Source organism: Perognathus longimembris, chromosome 21 (genome assembly GCF_023159225.1).
Source record: "Perognathus longimembris pacificus isolate PPM17 chromosome 21, ASM2315922v1, whole genome shotgun sequence".
Lineage (NCBI taxonomy): Eukaryota > Metazoa > Chordata > Mammalia > Rodentia > Heteromyidae > Perognathus > Perognathus longimembris.
Window position 1 is genome coordinate 17,026,114 of NC_063181.1, and position 22,781 is coordinate 17,048,894.

Below are 22,781 nucleotides of genomic sequence, written 5' to 3' on the forward strand. Positions count from 1 at the left end.
CAAGCTCAGGTAGAAGGACAGAGTTTAAAGCCAGCATGGGGTTACATAGTAAGAATGACTCAAAAACATCAGAATATTTTGTGGAGAAAGCAATGGAGGGATTAATTCTAACTAAAGTATTATGTATGCACATATCAAATACCATCCTGAAACCCCTTGGAACAATTAATAATGGAAGAGTAAAACAGAGTCTGGAGAGGGACAGATGTTAACAGGAAAGATGAGGGTCAATAACAGTGAATATGGCCAAGGAACTTTATATGCATATATGAAAATAGAGCAATGAAACCTGTTGAAATTGATATGGGATGAGGTTGATGAGGTACATTGTATACATACATGTGAAAAATGTCACAATGTGTCACCCCTCCTTATACAACTAATGCATGCTAATTTTTAAAACCTTTTTAAAAATTCAGTATGTAGGATTAGCTAAAATTGTTAAATGGCAATAAAATTTGAAAACGCTAAAAGACAATAAAATGGCAGTGATAATGGATGAAAACATCGAATTCTAGGATTTTCTATAAGCAGTTCTCAAGATAAGGATCAAACTCTTGCATTGACACTGCAGAATTCTCTGTATTCAGTAACCTCTAGATCTATCTCATTTCCACATGTTTTGGGGAATTTGAGTCTCAAGGATCTTAGGACAGTGTACCAATGACCGTAGACTCCGAGAGTGCTGAAAATGAGATTAAAAAACAAGTCTAACAGTCATTGGTAACTCAGGCCTGTCATCCTAGCTACTCAGGAGGTGAGTCTAGAGGATGTTAGATCGAAGCTATCTTAGGCAGAAAAGTCCACCAAACTCTCTCCAAAATAATCAGCACAAAGCATGCCTGGAAGTATAGAGCATGGTAGAACACCAACTGAGCAAGTGCCAGGCCCTGAGTTTAAATTTCATTACCTTTTTAAAAATAAAAATAAAAGATTTACCCAAAAGAATATATTTCTCAAGTCTTCCTCTTCCACGAGGCATCCCCTGACCTCCCACACCAAATATTCTGTGTTCATCTTCAGGGTCTAAAATAACCTGTTATCTTCCACTGCTGGTGCTACTTCCTGTTCTATAATCATTAGAGCATTCCCCAAACACATAACTTCATAGGAACATTTAAACCTAAAGATCTCCAAAGTGCCCATGTTGTGTCTCAAGCAATAAAGTCTGAAAGAATTCATGCTGATTTATGAAAGAAGAAAGGAACAATAAATAACAGAAGCATAAAAGGACTTAGGTTAAAAAATAATAATGACAAACAATTAGGGCTGAGAATATGGCCTAGTGGCAAGAGTGCTTTCCTCATATACATGAAGCCCTGGGTTCAATTCCTCAGCATCACATATATACAAAAAAAGCCAGAAGTGGCGCTGTGGCTCAAATGGTAGACTGCTAGCCTTGAGCAAAAAGAAGCCAGGGACAGTGCTCAGGCCCAGAGTATAAGCCCCAGGACTGGCAAAAAACAAAACAAAACAAAATGACAATTATGACTGAATTGGGGCAAGTTGCATGGTGTAAAAGCTGTGAAGGAAGACCATAGATGTTACAAACTTGCTCAGACCATGTATATTTAGCAAGAGAATATGATACACAATATAATTTATTTAGCCAAGATAGTGTTTGTGCTATATTTTTAAATGCTCTAAAAATATTAGCTCCCTTAATCCTCGTAGAAATAGCAATGAGATAAGTATGCTATTTTTGAATAGAAATAACTGAGGCAAAAAATACTTGCCCAAAGTCACAATGTTAGTGTTCAGTAAAGAGAACAAATTACTAAATAGTTCATAGAGAATGTAATCATCTTGATTTCAGGTGGAAACATTATAAAAGTACTGGAAGAGATGAAGCAAAGGAGAAAGTATTGATGTTGAGCAAGAAGAGTTCCCAAGCGAAGTCGTGATATCCAAAATCCCAAGATGTGTTGCTTCGGAGATTTTTAAAACAAAACTTTCTGCTAGTGGTTTTGCAGGAAGCCAGCAGCCTTTTCCTTGCCTCTGCCACTTCTGGAATCAGAGTAGAAGAGTTTACATAGCTCGCTGGAGCTAGAAAATAAGAAATAATACCATCCTTCTCTTGGCTTTTACTTTCCCAGGCAGAGGTGATGAACCTTGTTTTCTGAGAGCAACTTGGATATTCACAACATCAATCATGGGCCATCCAAAATTCTTGTAGTACTTGACAAGAAGCCTAGGTATCTGCCCTGTCATGTATCAAGTGGTTTCCAGGGCTTTCTGTGACACATAGCCAGATGTTCCCCACCCATGTGTCAACCCTGAACAGGATATCAATTGATGAGTGAATCGGAGAAATCTTTTTAGCATCCTGCGTTACAGTGGAAAGAGTAAAAGAATGAGATGAACTGAGAGCAGACAAATAATGAGTACAAATAAATGGCAAGTGTTGGAGTTCAAGTCCCAGGCAACCTGGCTCCTGAGGATATGTTTTTTTAACTACTGGCTTTAGTGTGCTATGACACTATGATAGGCTAAAATAGCAGCATACTTACTTAGGAATTTATGGCTGGTAACAAATACAACGAAGGAATCCTAAGGATTGACTTCATTAAATATTCTACAAATGTTAAGTTCCTACTTTGTGTCAGACAATAATAGTTGGTATGAATCAATGCACACACAAAATCAAATGGAAAAGTTAGAGCTCTTTTTCTCTCCATTTCAGGTTGGGCAAAATTCCCTGGGGAGGATGTCATCTGACTTGAGTCACGTGCTTGCCCCCAGAAATAAGTATTTTAGCTAAGGGACAAGTATTAGGGGGAAATAACCTAGTTGAAATGCCTAGTAAGAACCACGCAATGTGAGTTTTAGTGCCAACAGTTTATCTAAGGGATGCCGGAAATAGTGGAAGGTAGGGAAGTAGGACAAGAAAGGGAAGGCAGTTAATAAAGGGTGCGGTAGTAAGCCAACCATCTTTACTAATGACTGGAGCATAGTCCAGTCCCATGGGAAAATTCAGAAATGACGAGAAAGAGAGGGCCTGAAGTTATCCTATCTGTGGACCAGTAAGAGCTGGGGCATCGGCTAGGGATATGGCCTAGTGACAAAGAGTGCTTGCCTCCCATACATGAAGCCCTGGGTTCAATTCCCCAAGCACCACATATACAGAAAACGGCCAGAAGGGTGCTGTGGCTCAAGTGGCAGAGTGAGCAAAAAGAAGCCAGGGACAGTGCTCAGCCCTGAGTTTAAGCCCCAGGACTGCCCCCCCCAAAAAAAAAAAATGAGCTGGGGTATCTGTAGAATCAATCCTTCATCAGGTAAGTGCAGCTAGCATGGAAAGTTGTTCTTTCTTAGGATTTACCAATTTTTGCTGACCACACAAACAAAACTGCTTTCCTCAATTTAGAAAAAAGCCCTTAGGCAGAAAAATGAGTATTGAAATAAGTAGTAAAGGCCAAAGAGGCATGAGCAAAGATGAACAAGGTCTGCTACTCAGTATTACCAGTTTGGAAAGTCCTCTGCCTAATGGATAAAGTCAGGCATTTCAGAGGAAATAATGCCTGCAAAGCAACTGTATAAAATATAAATTTATTATGAAGTATTGAGTTCTTTTTTAAATTCTGAATATATATTTTATTTTATGTCTTTCAGATAGCCCACTACAGAGTTATGAATATATCAGAGATTCAGATATTTATTGGATGAATTTTTTCATTTAATGAATATCCGAACATACTATTTTCTAGGCTAACAATTGGTACTGTTTTTAAATTAAGAGAAATAAGTATGCTAATATCCGAACTTTTCATCTCTGAACAATTTAAAGTAACATAGTCCTGTTCATTTGTGAAACATTTTCCATAAAATCTAGATCAATGTAAAGATCTCCTGCCTACCTAATAACCATTCACCATTCTCTCTCTCCTCTCTCCCTCTCCCTTTTCCCCTTCTCCTTCCTCTCTCCACTTTCTGCCAGTCCTGGGGTTTGAACTCAGGACCTGGGAGATGTCCTTAAGCTTCTTTTGCTTAAGGTCATAATGCTCTACCACTTGAGCCATACATCTCCACTTCTGGCTTTTTTGTGTTTAATTGGGCCTTAGAGTCTCATGGACTTTCCTTCCCAGACTAACTTTGAACTTCAATCCTCAGATCTCAGCCTCCTGAATAGCTAGGATTACTGGCGTGAACCACCAGTGCCCTGCTGCCCCACTTGTTAGGCTTGTACTACTATAGTCTTCCTACTTACACTACTTATTTAGCTGAGATGACTGATAGGCACCACCATACCCATCCTCTTTGTTGTTGAGATGGGGAGGAAGTCTCCATAACTACTCTCAGTCTACCAGGTGGATTACAGGTGTGAGCCACTGTGATAGGATCTTTTAAAATAACATTTCATGTTTTATACAGCAACCCCCAAACAAGTCATTTTATTTCTGGAGTACATAATTTTGAGATAGCAAGTTATCAGGAAACCAGCCACTTTTAATTCTAATACTTTTGGATTCCCTTTTGACCAAAGCCTTGTCTTTCTCAGTGGGCGTCACTGGATGCTAATTCCGCTCCCTTTCTGGTGGACAATCTGCAGGGGTCTGACCCTGTGGGAACTTCCGCCCAGCCCCACAGGGTTTCCTTTGAAACTGCCAGGACCCCATAACTTACATTCTTCATTCCTGCAGAAGAAGCAACTGGTGGGCACAACCTAGGCCTGCTGCTGGCAAGAGTGGCCCCCAGACCTGCTTGGACTGGACTGCACTATCTGCACCTCACCAGAAAGCCAGAATCCCAGGAGGCACTGGGGAGTAAGCCCTTGGGCCCTTCCCTGAAATAATCTCTTCCCTGCAAGGCATATGTATGGGATTGTGGTTTTGAAATACATCCTCACAATTTTCTCACATGCCCTCTGCAGCTCTTTCTCGTTGTCCTGTTAAAACAAAAAAAGCTGACTTCCTTTATCCACCGTGATACTTTTATCCAGCACAGTGACAAGCTTTGTAACTCTTTCCTGGTCAGACTGCATATGTTCCAAATCTTTCCCTTTTCTTCCAAACTCTGTGACTCTGACTAAATGTAAAGCAATAATGCCCAGGCTGTCAACTGACTGGTATGCTTTCCTGCTTTGAAATTTTCTTTGTCAAATAAATTAGCCCATCATCTTAAATTAGGACTTCCTAAGGGTCTAGACCCAGTACGACCAGGTCAGATCATAACGAGGGTGACTGTAATAGTAATACTCCTATAATACCCCTGTAATAGTAATACTCCTATTTGTATTCTAGGCTTTCTCTGGCTGTGCCATCAACCTCTTCCAGCCTTTGCTTATTACCCACTTCCAAAAGAACTTCCACATTTTCAGATATAACAAAGACCCAACTCCTCAAAAACAATTTTCTGCAGTAGCACATTTTCTGTGACTATAGTGAAATACTTTAGGCAGAATACCTTATGAAGAGTGATCTGGCTTAGAGTTCTAGGGGGTCAAGAGCACGACATCAGCATTGGCTCTGCTCTGGTGTGAGCCTGATAGCAGTACAATGGAGGAGCCATTCCACACTGAGAAAGGAAGCAAGAGAACAGCCAGTTTTGTTCTTTTTATAACAACTGGCAGAACTAACTCCCATGGCAACTCCCCCAGTGACCTCTCAGAAGCTCCACCTCTTAAGGGTACCACCAATCACTGCAATTAAACATTCACACCGATGACCCAAAAGTAGCTTATATGGAAAAGTACTTGTAACATTTAAAAGAAAATGGAAGAAACTCAGTAAAAAGCCTTATTTTATTCTGGTATACTCAAAAGAGGATTGTTAGTCATGTTTCTCAATATAAACCCATGCAACTAGAACTCTAGTCAGAAATGTCTAAGAGGATTTCATCCAATCCATTTAGAAGAAATGTCCCAAGAACTCTTGCCTTGTGCCCAGAGATTTTATGCTATGCACAAATTTTTTGAGGACCAATAGCATTCTTGGTTTAATCATGCACAAATTATTTTGTGCCTAGAGAAAGTTCCAACATGTGAATCTACATATTCTAATTTTATAATGCTTCACACTGTGAACAAAATCATGACAAACCGCAGATAAAGATGAGTAAATTGTTAGACCATGAATACTATCAGAATGCTGATGTTCTTTTAAGATACACAGTACGACTCAAGCTAGACATGGGTGGCTCACACTTGTCATCCTACTCAGGAGCCTGAGATCAGAAGATCCTGGTTCTTGACCACTCAAGGTGGTAAAAACTCAAAAGACTCATATTTCTAATTAGACACACGCGCGCCCAAAGTGGATCTGTTGCTCAAGTGGTAGAACACTAGTCCAGGTCAGTGAGTGCAAGCCCTAGGACTGGCAACAAAATAAAATCTACTAAAGCTGGGTTCAGTGGTTCAAGCCTAGAGGTCATAAGCAGGAAATCAGGTTTGGAGGTCAGTCCAAGCCAAAACAAAGTCAAAGAGACTCCATCTCAATCAATGGCAGTGCATAGTGTGAAGCACCTGTTAACAGCTCTGCCCATCCCAGCAATGCAGTTCTGGAAACTTTTTTTTTTTTTTTTTAAGAAAAGCAATGTTTCAGATTTTTAAAAAGGGCCAAGCACTGGGAGATTGTGCCTGTAATTTTAGCAACTCAGGAGGCTGAGATCTGAGGATCAGAGTTCCACAGATGGAAGCCATCCCAGGCAGGAAAGTGTAAGACTCAGCAATAAACCAATCAAAAAACTAAGAGTGATTCTGTGGCTCAGCTCTGAGCAAAAAAGCTCAAGGAGAAAACCCTGAAATCAGCATCCCAAGTTCAAGCCCCAGGACCAGCACAAATGGTTTTTTCTTTTTGAAAACAGAACTACATAAGAATTATCACACGAAAAACTAAAGTACATAAAAACTAGGTGGATTTAGAGTGATTTGGGCAAAAGGGGCCTGACTAGAACATAGGTTAAAAGAAACCATTCAAAATGAGGGAAGGATATGCATAATTTAAAAAATAAATAAATATTGAATACAGGGCAGGCGACATGAAGAGTCCCAGGAACAGGAGAGAGAACAAAGACATCTATAGAGTTCTAATGGCCTAGAATATCTTAGGGTTGATTAGATAACAACCTATAAACAAGCCCCTAGGAGTTTTCAAAACAGGACATTGACCCTTTCCTTTTCCTCAGTTACTTTTTAAAATTTCATAGTGTAGAATTGAAATGCACAGATGACATGGGCAGATTTGAGTTTCAGCACTGAAGGCACAACATAGTTATATATAAATTTGGCGATAGATTATATATTTATATATATATATTATATTACATAAAGTTATCGCTAAGTGAACCCAGCCTAAAAGAACTTCACAATATGCGCTGCCGGAAGTACATTTCAGCAGTGAGGTGCAGGCTCTCTCGTCCACTCGTGCAGCACTGATCCTCCCAGTGAGCCTTTCTCCCCCCCCCCCCCCCACATGCACACGCACACACGCTGACGCGGGCGGACACACGTACACACACGGCCGCACACGCCCCCGGCAGGCAACCCCACTCAGGAAGTGCGCTACGTCTCCCGCCAGGCACCCAGTGGTGTGGACGCTGGGAGTTTCCAGGGAGCGGTGGAGCGGACTCGGGGGTTGGCTGGCGACGTTCCCTTTGTAAATAGCAGACCCCAGATCCATCTTGGGAGAAGCTGAGTGGCGGCCGGGAGTCGCCCAGTGACGGGCCACAACTGCAGACAGTCCCTGCGTGGCTCGGCAAGGTCGGGGTGGGCGTTTCCCCAAACACCCGGGTGCCTCCACCGCTGAGCTAGCCGCGGAGGGGCTGCAGCACCTCGAGACCGGAAGAATCGCCTGAAGTTCTCGGTGCGAGCTTCCCACACCAAAAAACTTTTTCTCAAAGTATAAAACGTCTCTGAAACTTTTATTTCACACGTTTCACTAACTCTTCCGCCCCGCCACCACACACACACACACACACACACACAACTTATGCTCTTCCTTGGGATGATCAACTCCGGGAAATAACCATAGTTTAAATAAAAACAAAAACAAAAACCAACCCAGCCCCCTCCCTGCAGAGACAAGCCAAGAGTAAACACTGTAAACCCCAACCTCACATTCCAGTTCGCCCCAGTGCTTTAAAAGAAGAAGAAAAAAACGCAACCTGGACGCCCGATGCCTGCTGGGAAGAGTAGTTCTTTTTTCCCGCGAGTCTCGGGCTCAACGCAGAGCTAAGCTGGGCTCCCACCTTCCAGAGGACTACATTTCCCGTGCTCCCTCGCGGCGGTGGAGGGCGGGGCGAGAGGAGGTGCGTCGTGCCTGCGCAGGTCCCTGAGCTGGAGGGTGGCGGACGCGCCGGGGTCCAACTGCTGAAGTGTGCATGTGACAGCGAGCGAGCCCCCTCATCTTCTCCCGGCGCCGCTCTCCGCTCGGTGCCAGCCGCCAAGCACTGCCGGGTCTCGGTGTCGACGGTGACCCGCAGGTTGGGGACGAGGACGCTTGGTGTCGGGCCGTGCTACCGTCGGACTCAGGAGTGCAGAGTGACTCGCTACCGCCGGGGAGCGGTGTCCGGGAGCCCTGGCCGAGGGCAGCGGGGCGGCGGGGGTGTCCGTCGGCTCCGGCGCCCCTGAGCACGGAGACATGAACGGCTTCACGCCCGAGGAGATGAGTCGCGGCGGGGACGCGGCCGCCGCCGTGGCTGCCGTGGTGGCTGCCGCCGCCGCCGCTGCTGCCGCCGCCGCCGCCGCAGCCGCCGCCTCGGCCGGGAGCGGGAGCGGGAACGCGGCTGGCGCCGGGCCGGAGGTGCCCAGCGGCGGGGCGAGCGCAGCGGCCGGGCCCCCGGGGGCGGCCGGGCCGGGCCCCGGGCAGCTCTGCTGTCTGCGGGAGGACGGTGACCGCTGCGGGCGGGCGGCGGGCAACGCCAGCTTCAGCAAGAGGATCCAGAAGAGCATCTCCCAGAAGAAAGTGAAGATTGAGCTGGACAAGAGCGTAAGTGACGCCGGGCGGTCGGGGGTTCGAGTCTTCCCCCGCGCGTCGGTTGCGGGGGAGGGGGGGCACGAGCCACGGAGTCGCTGCAGCTCCGGCCGCCGCGCCCGGTACCCCCCGGCCGCCCGCCCCTCTCCCTCCCGGGCGGCGATCGGGGGACCAGACAAAGGGCGACCGCCGCTCCGGGGGCACCGAGTCCTCGTCCTGCAGCCCCGCAACCCCTCTTGGAATGGAGGCGCCTTTGTTTTGCTGCCCGAGCTCGCGCTGGGCCCCCGGGAGCCGGAGTTCCTCTGGCCTGGGGCCGGCGTGGACTCCCACCGGCCCCAAGCACCGCAGAACAGAAGGTTCTGTGCCTTTCTCCCCAGCACGCCGAGAGCGAGGCCGGGCTCCCGGGCCGCCTGGCCGGGGACGGGGAGGGGAGGGGGAGTCAGGGGGTGCAAATGGCATTTGCGGGGTCAGCGCTCTCCCCGGAGCGGGCGGAGCCCGGCAGCCTCCGCGGGGCTTCGCAGCCGGCCGGCCGGGCAGCCATCGGGGGTCTTCCGGCATTGTGCGCGCTCGCCTGAGCCTTCGACCCCGGGGAGGTGGTGGGGTTGTTTTCTGGAAGATGGATAAATCACCTGACTCGGAACCTGGCACACGCCCTGCATATCTTTAACTTGACCTCTATCAAGTAAACTTAAAATCCTGTTCGTTCGTTCAACTCGTGTGTGTGTGTGTGTGTGTGTGTGTGTGTTTTAAGGCGCCCAGTATTTCCTGTCCGCGTGCAGCTCTCCACACCAAAGTGTAAAGTTTTTGAAAAGTTTACTTTTATAATACTTTCTCCCAGTGTAAACACTTGTTCGGGAGAGTTTGTGGGAAACTTGTTCAGGTGAGCGTCGTTACAGCTGTTTTCACTGGAAACCACACGTTACAGATAAATTAGTTCTCAGAGAGACGGAGTGATGGAACTGTAAGTCTAGTCAGGATATAAAGCCTGCAGCTTCGTTGTAAAAGTGGTTAGTTTAAGACGGGTCCTGGTGGCTCAGGTCTGTGATACTAGCTACCCAGGAGGCTGAGATCTGAGGATCTCTGTTCAAAGCCATCCGGGGCAGAGACTCTAATCTCCAGTGAACCACCAGAAAACCGGAAGCGGAGCTGTGGCTCAGAGTAGCCGAGCCCTGCTAGCCTTGAGCAAAAAAAGCTCAGGGACAGCAGCACTCGGGCCCTGAGTTCAAGTCCCATGGCCATCCAAAAAAAAAAAAAGTAGCTAGTTTATATCTGAGATATGATTTGAGTATTCAATTAGAAAGTTTAAAAGTATACTGATTTTTAAATAGAAAAAAAAGATATATAGCAGCATTGTCTTCGTCCTTGACTGGTAAAACTCCAACATGAACTAACTTTAGGTCACCTTCAACTAAAGTTTGATGACAAAATCCCGGAGGAGTAAAATTTCTCATTCTTCTCTTCCTCCTTCCCCTCCCAACCGGTATCACCCTCTTCTGCCTTCCACTCATCATGGGAATACTATTGCCAGACATCTTATGATTTAGGAGAAAAGCCATGCCATTATCTTAAATGCCTGCTTTGCTTGTATTTGTAATAAGTCCACACAGCCTATTCATTTTATTAGTGGATATGTTTCTTGGTAATTTTAAGCACTCTGTGAACCTTTTCTGTTTCAGGCGAGGCATCTTTACATTTGTGATTATCATAAAAACTTGATTCAGAGTGTTCGAAACAGAAGAAAGAGAAAAGGGAGCGATGATGATGGAGGTGACTCACCTGTACAAGATGTTGATACACCAGAGGTAGGTGCAAGTTTTTGTACTTTCGTCTTGTACATTAAATATAAGTATTCCATTCTAAAACTTGTATAAAAAGATTTGGAAATTGATTCAGTCAAATAAAATGAAAATATATCAGTGGTGGCTCACTCCTCTAATGTGGGCAATTCAGGAAACAGAGCCACAGGCTCATGGTTCAAAGCTAGTCTGACAAAAACTTGTCAAGATCCCCATCTTAGCCAATAAAAAACTGGATATGGTGATGCCTGACAGTCATCCCTACTGCTATGCCAGGAGAATAAATATAAGGATGTTAGTCCAAGCTGGCCTTAGCATAAAATAACTAAAAGCCGAGAGGTCCAGGTGCCTGATTCTAGTACTAGAGCACCTGCCTAACATGTACAAGGCCTCTAATTTAAACCCCGGTAGCAAACAAGAAAAAGGATTTGAAGGGTTTTTTTTGTTTGTTTGCTTTAGTTATTTCTTCCCCCAGAAGTATAGGGGTCCTGAATTTTCTTATTCAGGGCTTTGAACTGATTAGGCAAGTGTTCTGTCTTTTGACCCGGGCCTTCAGCCATTTTTGCTTTAGTTCTTTTTCTGAACAGTCTAGCTGGCCACAGACCTTAATCTTCCTACCTGTTCCTCCCAAAGAGCTGGTATTATACAGTGAGCTTCCAGGAACATTTGAGAAATCTGAAAACAATTGCAGCATTAAATACATTCAGTTAATATATAAACACAGCTTGCATTGACAATTATAGCTTTATTATCCTATGTCTTCCTCTTCATTGTTCTCAGATGTTTGCATTTGTCCTCAAAAGATTAAACTGTTAAATGGCTTCACAGGTTTGATTACATAAAAATCTTTTTAACAATGAGATTATTTTTTGTGCGCCCCGAAATTGAAATTCTTGTTATTATACATTACCAGTGACAAATTTGTATGAACTAATTTATGTGCATTCATTTTTTTCTAGGTTGATTTGTACCAATTACAAGTTAATACACTTAGGAGATATAAAAGACACTTCAAACTACCAACCAGACCAGGACTTAATAAAGCACAACTTGTTGAGGTATACATAAGTTCCAACCTTTTTAAGTCTTAAACCTGTTCACACAAATAGGAGGTCATTAAATACCAAGGAAATTATTAATACTGAGCTTTATAATGGTATACTTTAATTAGAAAGGTCATCATTAATAAGAATTCTATCAGGGAGGAATCTAATTGTCCCTTGTTTTATTCAGTGATTACTCAATAGATTGTATATAGTGTATACAAGTTTCCTTTTTTTGTGTGCGCGCGCGTTCTGGGTCTGAACTTGGAGCCTTGCACTTGTGTGGCTAACTTACTTGGTTGGCGATCTGTCACTTGAGCCACAATCGCATGCCATCTTTTTGCAGATTATTTTGGAAAGGGAGTCTAAAAGCCTTTGCTGCCTTGACTGTCCTGTTTGCCAGTCTCTGGATCTCCGCTCCCTGTAGCTAGGGTTATATGAATGAGCCATCAGCATCTGGCCCGTGTACAGCATCTTCTTAGAATGGCTTTCAGAATGTTGAATAAGAATTTTTTTTGGCTGGGGATATGGCCTAGTGGCAAGAGTGCCTGCCTCATATACATGAGGCCCTGAGTTCGATTCCCCAGCACCACATATACAGAAAACGGCCAGAAGTGGCGCTGTGGCTCAGGTGGCAGAGTGCTAGCCTTGAGCAAAAAGAAGCCAGGGACAGTGCTCAGGCCCTGAGTCCAAGCCCCAGGACTGGCCAAAAAAAAAGAATTTTTTCTATCCAAATTTCCAATTAATCAGTACATATTTATTAAGTGCCAAATTGAGTCATACGAAATTAATAAACTTCAAGGGCTTTATTAGAATTTCGGTATTAACGTTTCTAGTGGAATAGGTCTACAAATGAACAGTTTTTCTTTAACTTGCTAATTTAATTTCAGGAGTTTGTCCTTGTTTTACTATAGACATAAGCTTTTTTTTTTAAGTGAGGGGTTAGCAAGTAACAGAACAAAAGAAAATTGCATCTTGTTAAGATATAAATTTATGTATACTGCAATCAATTTGAAAAAAATTAACAATATAAATATATAAGGCAGATTTATAATATTCTTAAGCTTGAGCTTAGTAATTATCCTCTAGTTTCTATAATTTACATATTAAATAAAAGTTAAGTAGAAGTTACAATTCTTTGCCCAGTGAATTGTTATAATTCGAAGTATTTACTATTTGGCAGAATTTATTCTGTAGGTTACATAGGCAGTTGAAACACAATGTCTTTTAATTTGATTTAGAAGATCTAGTGCTGTATGTCTGTATAGGTCATAAATCTATGCTCTTTACTGTGTTGAAATATATGGACTGATAGAATGAAGTCACCCTTGTTCTTGAGAACCAAGAAACTGTTTACTTAAGATGTTTCAATTAAGGGTGTTTAATTTGACTAATAAACCTCAATTTTTTTTATAATCTGACCTTTAATAAATGTTACATTATTCCACAACAAATTTTCTTTTAAAAGTAAGAAATTTTCTAGAATCTAGATATGCCTGTCTGGACCATCTCTACCATATTCTAGTATGATGCCTAGAAATGCTAATGTTTTATTGCATTAGTATTGAAAGTTTAAAAAGTTAAATATTTGCTTTCTAATCTAGAGGCTAAATAAAGAATTTAAAAGGAAAAGTGTATCTAATCACTATGTTTAAAGTGAACTTTGAAATCAGAATATCTTTTGTTCATATATCCTACTGTTATGTGCCTTGGCCTTGTTAGTATTTTGTGAAATACAATTTAATTTTTAATGGTTTTTCTTATTACATAGCTCTTTTGATGAAGTACTTATCTTTTCCCTAGTTTATGAAGTCTGCTTATACCTAAATGATAATTTCTTTAATTCTTTTTTCTTTATAGATTGTGGGTTGCCACTTTAGGTCTATTCCAGTGAATGAAAAAGACACCTTAACATATTTCATCTACTCAGTGAAGAATGACAAAAACAAGTCAGATCTCAAGGTTGATAGTAGTGTTCACTAGGAGACTTCACATTCAGACTAATACTTGGATGTTCAGCTGTTAAGAATGTTTACTGTTTTTTCACATGTAGAAATGTCCCTTGTGTATTTTTTCTACAGAGGCTTTTCTCTGGTTTTATTTTCTTTTGTTTCTAACTAATAATTAGTTGGAAACTCATGTAAGATGAGTTTCCTAGATTAAAAATATTTTAAATAAAGGTTATTACTATGATAGTTGCTTCTGTGTATTTATTTTGTGAAACTTGAGTTTTCTTTTCCACTGACTTGTAGGGAACAGTCAGGATGAATAAGATTTTATGTAAAGATGCTTCAGTTTGTAGCCTTTTTTGTTAAATTACAAGAAATGAACAGGCTCAGGAGAAGAAACAGCTGTAACCCATTAGCTTTCTCCACAGGGACATTAGCCCTCATTACTGTAACAGGTTCTCTTAAAATCATTTAGTGCGTGATGGAGCAGGTACATACTCTGCAGTTATTCTAGACCATCTGCTTGTTTTGATAATTTTGTATAGCCCTCAAATGACATAGAACTACCCAATGGCCCTTGGCAGAAAAAAAGAGTCCTTACTTTTGTGATAATTGGACGTGAAATTAAGGATATCAGAATGACATTTTTTAATTTTTTAATTTTATTTTTATTACTTTTTTGCTAGTCCCTGGGGCTTGGACTCAGTGCCTGAGCACTCTCCCTGGTTTTTTTTTTTGCTTAAGGCTAGCACTCTGCCACTTGAGTCACAGCGCCACTTCTGGCCTTTTCTATATATGTGGTGCTGAAGAATTGAACCTAGGGCTTCATGTAGATGAGGCAAGCACTCTTGCCGCTTGGCCATATTCCCAGCCCCAAGAATGACATTTTTTAAGTGTTTTCCTTGCTAGAAATTTAAAGAGTTCACTGAAATGCATACTCTTTTATGTCCTTTTTAAATTATTACATGATAAAGTATAGAAAGAACAAATAATTTAGTTTATATGGCCACTTTTTTTTCCAAAGAATGCTTTATATGCCAGCAAAGATAAGCACAGTTTTGAAAACTGAAATAACCTAAAATTAGTTGTTCCTTAAAATTTTGTCTTTTTGAACTTTTTATCAGCCTCCTAAAATAGGCATACATAATCATTTCCATTGCTTCCTCTCCCTACCCCATACCCTGGAAACCTCTAATCTGCTTTTATTTCCAGGGGCTTTTCTATAATGGATATATCAAAGAGGATCATACAATATATTATATGTAGCTTTTGCTTAGCATGTTTTCAAGGTTCACTGAAAATTCAACGTGTGTCAGTACTTTTTTCCTTTTTATTTGCTTTTTGTTTTTTAACTTTTAAAATAATTATGTAATCATAGTATTCTTATAACAAACATCTATTGTAAAAATATTATATTCATTAATATAATTGAATGAAATGTTTGGTTTTAATATGTGTTGACCAAGTCAGAAAAACTTACATAAAGTACACTGTATACATTTGTGAACACTGGTAATACAGAAGATGTGTTCCTTGGGGCTGGGGATATGGCCTAGTGGTAAAGTGCTCTCCTCGTATACATGAAGCCCTGGGTTCCATTCCTCAGCACCACATATATATAGAGAAAAAAGCCCGAAGTGGCGCTGTGGCTCAAGCAGGAGAGTGCTAGCCTTGAGCAAAAAGAAGCCAGGGACAGACAGTGCTCAGGCCCTGAGTCCATGCCCCAGGACTGGCAACAAAAACAACAAACAGAAGATGTGTTCCTTTATAATGCATTCCTTTGTAAAAGAATATTGGAGGTAGGCTCTGGTGGCTCAGGCCTGTAATCCTAACTGCTCAGGAGGCAGAGATGAGGATCATAGTTCAAAGCCAGCCTGGGGAGGAAATCCTTGAGAGTCTTAACTCCAATTAACCTCAAAAAGCTGGAAGTGAAGCTTGAGAACAAAAGGTCAGGGACAGTGCCTAGGCCCAGAATTCAAGCCCAGGACATATACATATGTACACGCATACATACATATATATGTATGTATATATGATTGATTTGTATATTTTATTTCCAAAAAGCAAAAGTATATAGCGAAAAGCGATCTATAATCTATAGAATTCTATTTAATGTGTAGTTTTTTCACAGCATTTTTTTCTCAGGTTGTAACTGCCATTGTAAAGGAATACTTCCTAAAATTACATTGCCAAAACCTATGTCCATCATTCTGAGGTGTCTTATAGAGACAATTGACAATTTTCCCCTCAGGAAAGAAACTCGTTTGTTGATGGATGGGTTTCTCTCTTAACCTATCCTATTCATTGTTCTAGAAAGGATCTGAAACTTTCTTTATTGGGTTAATTTTGATTTTATTACCTGTCAATTCAGTGAAGAAAGAGCAAACAAAATGATTCCTCGAAGAAATCATTTTTGTAATTCCATTTTTCATGATTTTTGTAGGAGATCACATAGACATTAGGAATGTGATTGCCTCAAAATTATTTGGTCCAGGGGCTGGGGATATGGCCTAGTGGCAAGAGTGCCTGCCTCATATACATGAGGCCCTGGGTTCGATTCCCCAGCATACAGAAAATGGCCAGAAGTGGCGCTGTGGCTCAAGTGGCAGAGTGCTAGCCTTGAGCAAAAAGAAGCCAGGGACAGTGCTCAGGCCCTGAGTCCAAGCCCCAGGATTGGCCAAAAAAAATAAAATAATTAAAAAAAATTTATTTGGTCTAGTGCGGTGACATTCTTTGAACTTAGTTGAACACTGAATCACCAGTTAACATTGTGGGTGATGTCTTCAGGAATAGACCAGGGACCTCTAAGCTTGTATTTCCATGGAATAGTGTTCCTTTATTGTCATAAAATGTCTCCTAGATTTACAACACGTTGTAATGTATCTCAAAGTTGTCTCCACAACTTCATACCTATACTTCTCAGTAATGGGCTTCACATTTAACAACTTTATTTTTGATGGTCATCACTTCATTAGAACAAGTTCAGAGAGGACATGTCTATCTTATTACTGTATCCAGAAAATCTTAATAATGGCCAGCACTTAGCAAGCATTATTATATTTTTCTAGCATAAAGACTTTCTGAAATTCTACTGATGGCCATGATGAGTCAACAAAGACTTTATAGAACTTATGCTTTATTGAACTGGGCAGAAATCAGGAGTACAGATACACTGGTGTAGTATAATTTGTAAGAAATGAGGAATGTTGTTCTCTGGGACACATAAAGATTCTCAATGATTGTTGCAAGGGATCACAAAAGAGATCTTTGGTCCAAAGAAGATTTCTCTGAAAGAAAGGAAAATCTTGATTAAAGATGAGTGGAAGGCTAACCACACAAGCAACAAAGACCAAGAAACTTTCTCTCATTTGCCACTGACTTTATGCTAACATTTATTTATAAAGAAAAGAAAAAATTAAGTAATTTCTAAAGTTTGTAATCCTTTTTGTTTTTTTGGTGTTTTGCTATGGGAAATGCTGAAGCTTAGATCTACACATAAGAAACAATATTAAAATTTCTTAGGAAGTCATTAAATAAAAGCCTTTATTTCCATTTCCTCTGTGGGAAGCAGGAAATGTTTCTCTACTTTTTCATCGTCTTCAGTAATTTATCCTGTTATATTGAAATAAATCCTTGCTAAAACTTCAAAATTAAGAACAGGTAATAACTTTAAATAACTTTCTAGGTTTTATAGAGAAAAATTTTATATAAAATTCAAATCTATAGGAAAATTCACATAAAGTATATAAAATGCATGAGATAATACAAAATTGTATGTTATTCCCAGCCCCTATTAGATTTTTTTATAGTAAAAATCATACGGAGAACTTAGAATTTAATAAATTGAATTATTTGTTTTCTAGTTTACACTTAGATTTTGGTTTGTGGGCCTCAAACTCTCAAGCTTCCATCTTCTACCTTTCCAATATTGAAATTATAGGCATGTGCCCCCAGACTTAGTGTTTCATTAAATTTTAGTTTAATTGTATTTTGTGCCAGTCCTGGGACTTGAACTTATGGCCTGGGCTCTGTCCCTAACCTTTTTGCTCAAGGATACTGCTCTACCACTTGAGCCATAGCTCTACTTCTGGATATTTGGGAATTTAGTAGAGATTTCCTGCCTGGACTGATTTTGAACCATCATCCTCAGATCTCCGCCTGCTAAGTAGCTAGGATTCTAGGCAAGAGCCACCAGTACCCAGCTCAAACTTCATTTCCTAAACAGAACCTTTTAGTTCCTTCAAACTAGTGATGATCCCAGAAAGATGGGATTTGAATTGAAATTTTACTTAAAGGATGATTTGTTTCAGCAAACCCATGTAAAAGAGGTCATTAAAAGACTTGTTCTGCATTCATTTCATAGCAATACATTTTGTGATTTTTGCTTACTTTGGGCAACACAGCAACTCAATGAAATTGCAGAAACAGATGACCTCACATCCATTTCCATCCCAGAAGTGATCTTGAACGTTTACATCCATCTGCGTCAGGTCAGCTGCTCCTTCTGGAAGGTTGTGACAGTTGCGATCTTTGAGTATCTTTGTGTAGCAAGAGAGACGATTTGAAGGCATGGCTTGAATTCCTAGCAGCAAAGTGAGCCCAACAGTGACAAGTAACTCAAATTTCATTTTGGCTTTAGGCCCTGAGATGGAACAAATAATAATAGTAATAACATGTTAGTGTTTGTTTTTAAAAAGACATAATTAGTCTAAACATGAAGTTCTACAGGATTCTTACAAACTATTGAATAGAAAAAAAAACAACACAGGACTTAGTCTCTTCTATCCTCCTCTTCCTTTCTCTCAAAGTATAACATTCTAACCACATGCAATTAAAATCACTAGGAATATTTGTTCAAAATCAAATGCCAGGGGCTGGGGATATGGCCTAGTGGCAAAGAGTGCTTGCCTCCTATACATGAAGCCCTGGGTTCAATTCTCAAGCACCACATATTCAGAAAATGGGCAGGAGTGGTGCTGTGGCTCAAGTGGTAGAGTGCTAGCCTTGAGCAAAAAGAAGCCAGGGACAGTGCTCAGGCCCTGAGTCCAAGCCCCAGGATTGGAAGAAAAAAAAATCAAATGCCAGGATTTTACACATATACAAAAGGTACTAAAGCTAACACCAGTGGTTTACACCTGTAATTCTAGCTACCCAGGAGTCTGAGATCTGAGGATTGGGGTTTGACGCCAGCCCAGGCAAGAAAGCCTGTGAGACTCATCTCTAATTAGCTACAAAAAGCTGCCAGTGAAGCCGTGGCTCAAGTGGTAGAGCACTAGCCCTATGCAAAACAAACTTAGAGAAAATGCCCAAGCCCTGAGTTCAAGCTCAGGATGGGTACAAAAACAAACAAACAAAAAATACAAGTACCAAAGGAGATATGGTACTGGACAGAAAGATATATTAATGAGAGCTAGAATCAACATTTAGTAAGTTACTCAAAGTCATTTTGTTTGTTTTTTTGCCAGTTCTGGCCCTTAGACTCAGGGCCTGAGCACTGTCCCTGGCTTCTTTTTGCTCAAGGCTAGCACTCTGCCACTTGAGCCACAGCGCCACCTCTGGCCATTTTCTGTATATGGTGCTGAGGAATGGAACCCAGGGCTTCATGTATACAAGGCAAGCACTCTTGCCACTAGGCCATATCCCCAGCCCCTCAAAGTCATTTTTGTTGTTGTTTTGTTTATTTGTTTTGTTTTGGGTTTAGTACATATATTCAGTCAAGACTAATTGATTTTTTAAATAATACAAACTTGGATAAATTTCCAGGACAAATAGCATCATCAAATATAATGAATCTTGACCTGAAACATTTTGCATCATAAATAATAATATCTTCAAAGAAATGAGGTCCCACCCTGAAAACAACAAAAAACTCATTTATGTTGATATTGACGGATTATATTCAACAGGAATATTGACAGTTAAGTTTTTTTAAATATTCTGGAATTATCATTAGGACTCATTCATGTCACAGATTTGTATCAAACTTTTAAAAACACTTTTATCTACTTCATCTTAGCTGCAATTTAAAATGGAAGCTTGAACTCACTCTTGTAATGACCTAGCTTTCTTTGAACATCTACTATGAAGGAGAACTCATTACTATCTCAACATATTTCACTGACCACAGTTCTAACCTTTCCTTTATTATAGTAATTCTTTTTTATGTTTTGCTGCTTCTAGCCACTAATCCTGGGTTTGAACATTTTGGAGACACACCAAAGAAGTCTAATTTCTCTTCCAGTAGATCATTCTTTAAATACAGTTTTGGCTTGATCTATTTTGGTTTGGTCTGGTTTGAACTGGCTTTGTCCTCATTATGCTCTACCACTTGAGCCATTCTTCCAGCTTCGTTTGCTTTTAGGTGGTTTGTCAGATAGATCCCACAGTGTTTGCTCTGGGCTGGTCTTGGGCTATTGTCCTCTTACATATGTATCTGGTACACCTGGATCACGGATGTGTACAACCCCACATCCCCAGTTCAGTTTTGTCTTATTTATTTTATTTTTTATTTCAATGGAGGGATCTTATTCACTATGCACTATGCATTGACTCTCTTCAAGAAGAAAGGCCAACCAGGTGACCTGAATGACACCAAAAACCTGGGCTGGGGGCAGGGGGAGATTAGCAGTTGACCACATGGGCAGGTTTCACATGTTCAGTTTCAGGGAACAGTCGTCCCTGAATCTGAGGGTGCAATGAAGCTGCAGCACCTCCATGGCCTTGAGTCCAGTGGCATGACCTGGATAACAAAATCTTCCAGGCCAAGCAGGATTGTGTCTGAGATGTGAATTTGGTCTACTTTATCCCTCATTGGCCAAGGCTCAAATGGACTCATTTAAAAGTGCCTTACTACCAATACTAGGCAGAGCGTAGTCAAGGATAGCAGGAGGAAAGGCCTGTGAACCACTGCCAGTTCCCAGAGTTGGTGCTTATTTAGCCCAGCAAAGACAAAGATTTTTCCCGTAGATATGAAACTTGGACTGTTTTATCCCTTTGGAAAACCTTGCAACACATTCTGACTGTTTTCACTGTTTTCAGGCCAGGGTCACCTGGGCACATCGCAGAATCAATGGGCATTTGAGAGATGATTAGGAAATGTGTCCTCTCCAATGGCTATGATAGTTGCTCCCATAAATTCATTTCTCCCTTCTTTGTCTCCAACAGCCTAAATGACTGGTGCACATCTGGAACACCAGAAAGCCAATCTAACACTGGACTATCATACTGTCTATCAGGTAAGAGAGTTCTGACCTTAGATTAACCTTACTTCTCAGGAATCTAGAAGAGCTCCTGTGTTACAATTAAAAGAGACTTAGCCACCACCCTTCCAGGAACGCGCAATCCCATATTTGTCTATGTATTTACTCTTATCAATCAGTTTCATATATTATACTTGTTAGTATGCTTTCGCATCAATTTGAAGGAACCCTCATTAGTCTTTCTTGGATGACATATGAATGAATTCTCTTACCTTTTGTTTATCTCAATCTCTTTTTCACTTTATATTGAGGGACATTTTGGTGGACATAGTTTTCTTTTGGTTGCTGATTATTTTTATTTTAGTACTTTAAAAATATTATTCTCTAGCCTATAAGATTTCTCCTGAAAAGGAAAAATATGTCCTTCTAGTCTTATACAGGCTCAGCTCAGAAAACTCAAATAACAAGTTTTGTATACACTGAGAGTTAATCCTCAGAGTGTCTCCATTATACTTGGCTACATAAAAGCAAATGAATTAAAAAAAATCTCTTTTATAATCCTATGTTCTTATTACACACACACACACACACACACACACACACACACACACATCTCCCCCTACTCATATAATGCTTAATGTTGTTAAAAGGTAAGAATAACATAAAATAGCCAACTAAATTTGAGTTTCAGATAAACACTGAATAATTTTGGTATAGATATACCCCAAATGTGACATAGTTTTCTAACCACTTGGGTTAATTTTTTTGTGTTGATATTTTGTTTGTCTTCAAGACAGGATCTTGCTGTGTAGTTCAAGCTGGACTACATTAATTGTCCTACTTCCCCAGTGCTGAGATTATAGGTGCAGGCCACCGCTCCTAGCTCCTGGGATGTTTGGTAGTTTATTATAGAATTTCTTGTTAAAATTACAATGAAATATATAGAGTATTTCCTTATAAGTAAAAAGAATTTCTTCTTTCTCCTTTATGATCTTTCTATTTATTTCCCTCTGTATTTGAATGTTCTTTTGTTAGCTGTCTTCCTCTTGCTTTTCATTCTCAGTTTAGGTCATTCCTTCGATGGTCTTCCAATCTACGCTGATACATTTCATAGTATGCTCATATCTTTAAGGATATTTATCATAATTTAAATTTCTTATTTGTAAATTTAGTCATATTATTCCCATTACACTGAAAGCTCTATAAGAGCAATCTAATTTTATTACTGCCACACATTTTCTGGCTGTTAAAATGTTTGGCTCATATTTGTTGAACTGAATAAATGATTCTCTCATTGAATCATTCATTCCTGAATAAAGGTTGATAGAAATTTCATGTTATGTAAAAGACTAAAAGATTATCTTAGAACAACCCTAGGGCCTTCTTTTTTACTTCTTCGTACCTATTATCCACTACTGTTGAGTTAGTCACTAGGACCAGCCATTCCTTTAATCCTGTACATATGACTTTGGCTTATTATTTCCTCTATCCTCTTTATTTTATGTTTTTGTTTCTGACCAAAGCATCCACTTAAGACAAATATTACATTTTGTGCCTTCTAAAAAGCCTTTTCTGGTACAATCAACAGCACTCATCTCACAGCTCCTTTGCTTTGGGTTTCCATGCCACCGTGTATAATCTATACTTCAAGAACTGTGAATCCAAGTAAATAATGTCTTATTATTGTCAGAATATTATATAAGCCAGATAACCATATGGTGACTATGGCCTATATTTGGACTTGAGGAAGTAGGACATTCACCAAGGCCTAAGTAACTATCTGATAAATTGGTCATCCTGTGGAAGAAAGATCTGAAACCATCATAAAAATCTGTAGAGGACATAATAAGGAGTTGAGATTTAATTGAGTATATTGGGAACCTACTGG

At 40.6% G+C, this 22,781-nt stretch overlaps 2 protein-coding genes across 2 annotated transcripts; one reads left to right on the forward strand and one right to left on the reverse strand.

Moving 5' to 3' along the window:
• The first annotated feature begins 8,243 nt into the window (after positions 1 to 8,243).
• Sap30 (Sin3A associated protein 30) lies at positions 8,244 to 13,940 on the forward strand. The gene is made up of 4 exons (XM_048330851.1): positions 8,244 to 8,921; positions 10,583 to 10,708; positions 11,662 to 11,760; positions 13,606 to 13,940. The coding sequence occupies exons 1-4, from the start codon at positions 8,574 to 8,576 to the stop codon at positions 13,726 to 13,728; spliced, it is 696 nt and encodes a 231-aa protein (XP_048186808.1). The 5' UTR covers positions 8,244 to 8,573; the 3' UTR covers positions 13,729 to 13,940.
• Positions 13,941 to 16,889: 2,949 nt separating this feature from the next.
• Scrg1 (stimulator of chondrogenesis 1) lies at positions 16,890 to 18,327 on the reverse strand. The gene is made up of 2 exons (XM_048330928.1): positions 18,084 to 18,327; positions 16,890 to 16,981 (listed from the first exon to the last, which is right to left on the reverse strand). Exons 1-2 carry the CDS (start codon positions 18,320 to 18,322, stop codon positions 16,927 to 16,929), a joined length of 294 nt encoding a protein of 97 aa, XP_048186885.1. The 5' UTR covers positions 18,323 to 18,327; the 3' UTR covers positions 16,890 to 16,926.
• Between the last annotated feature and the right edge of the window lie 4,454 nt (positions 18,328 to 22,781).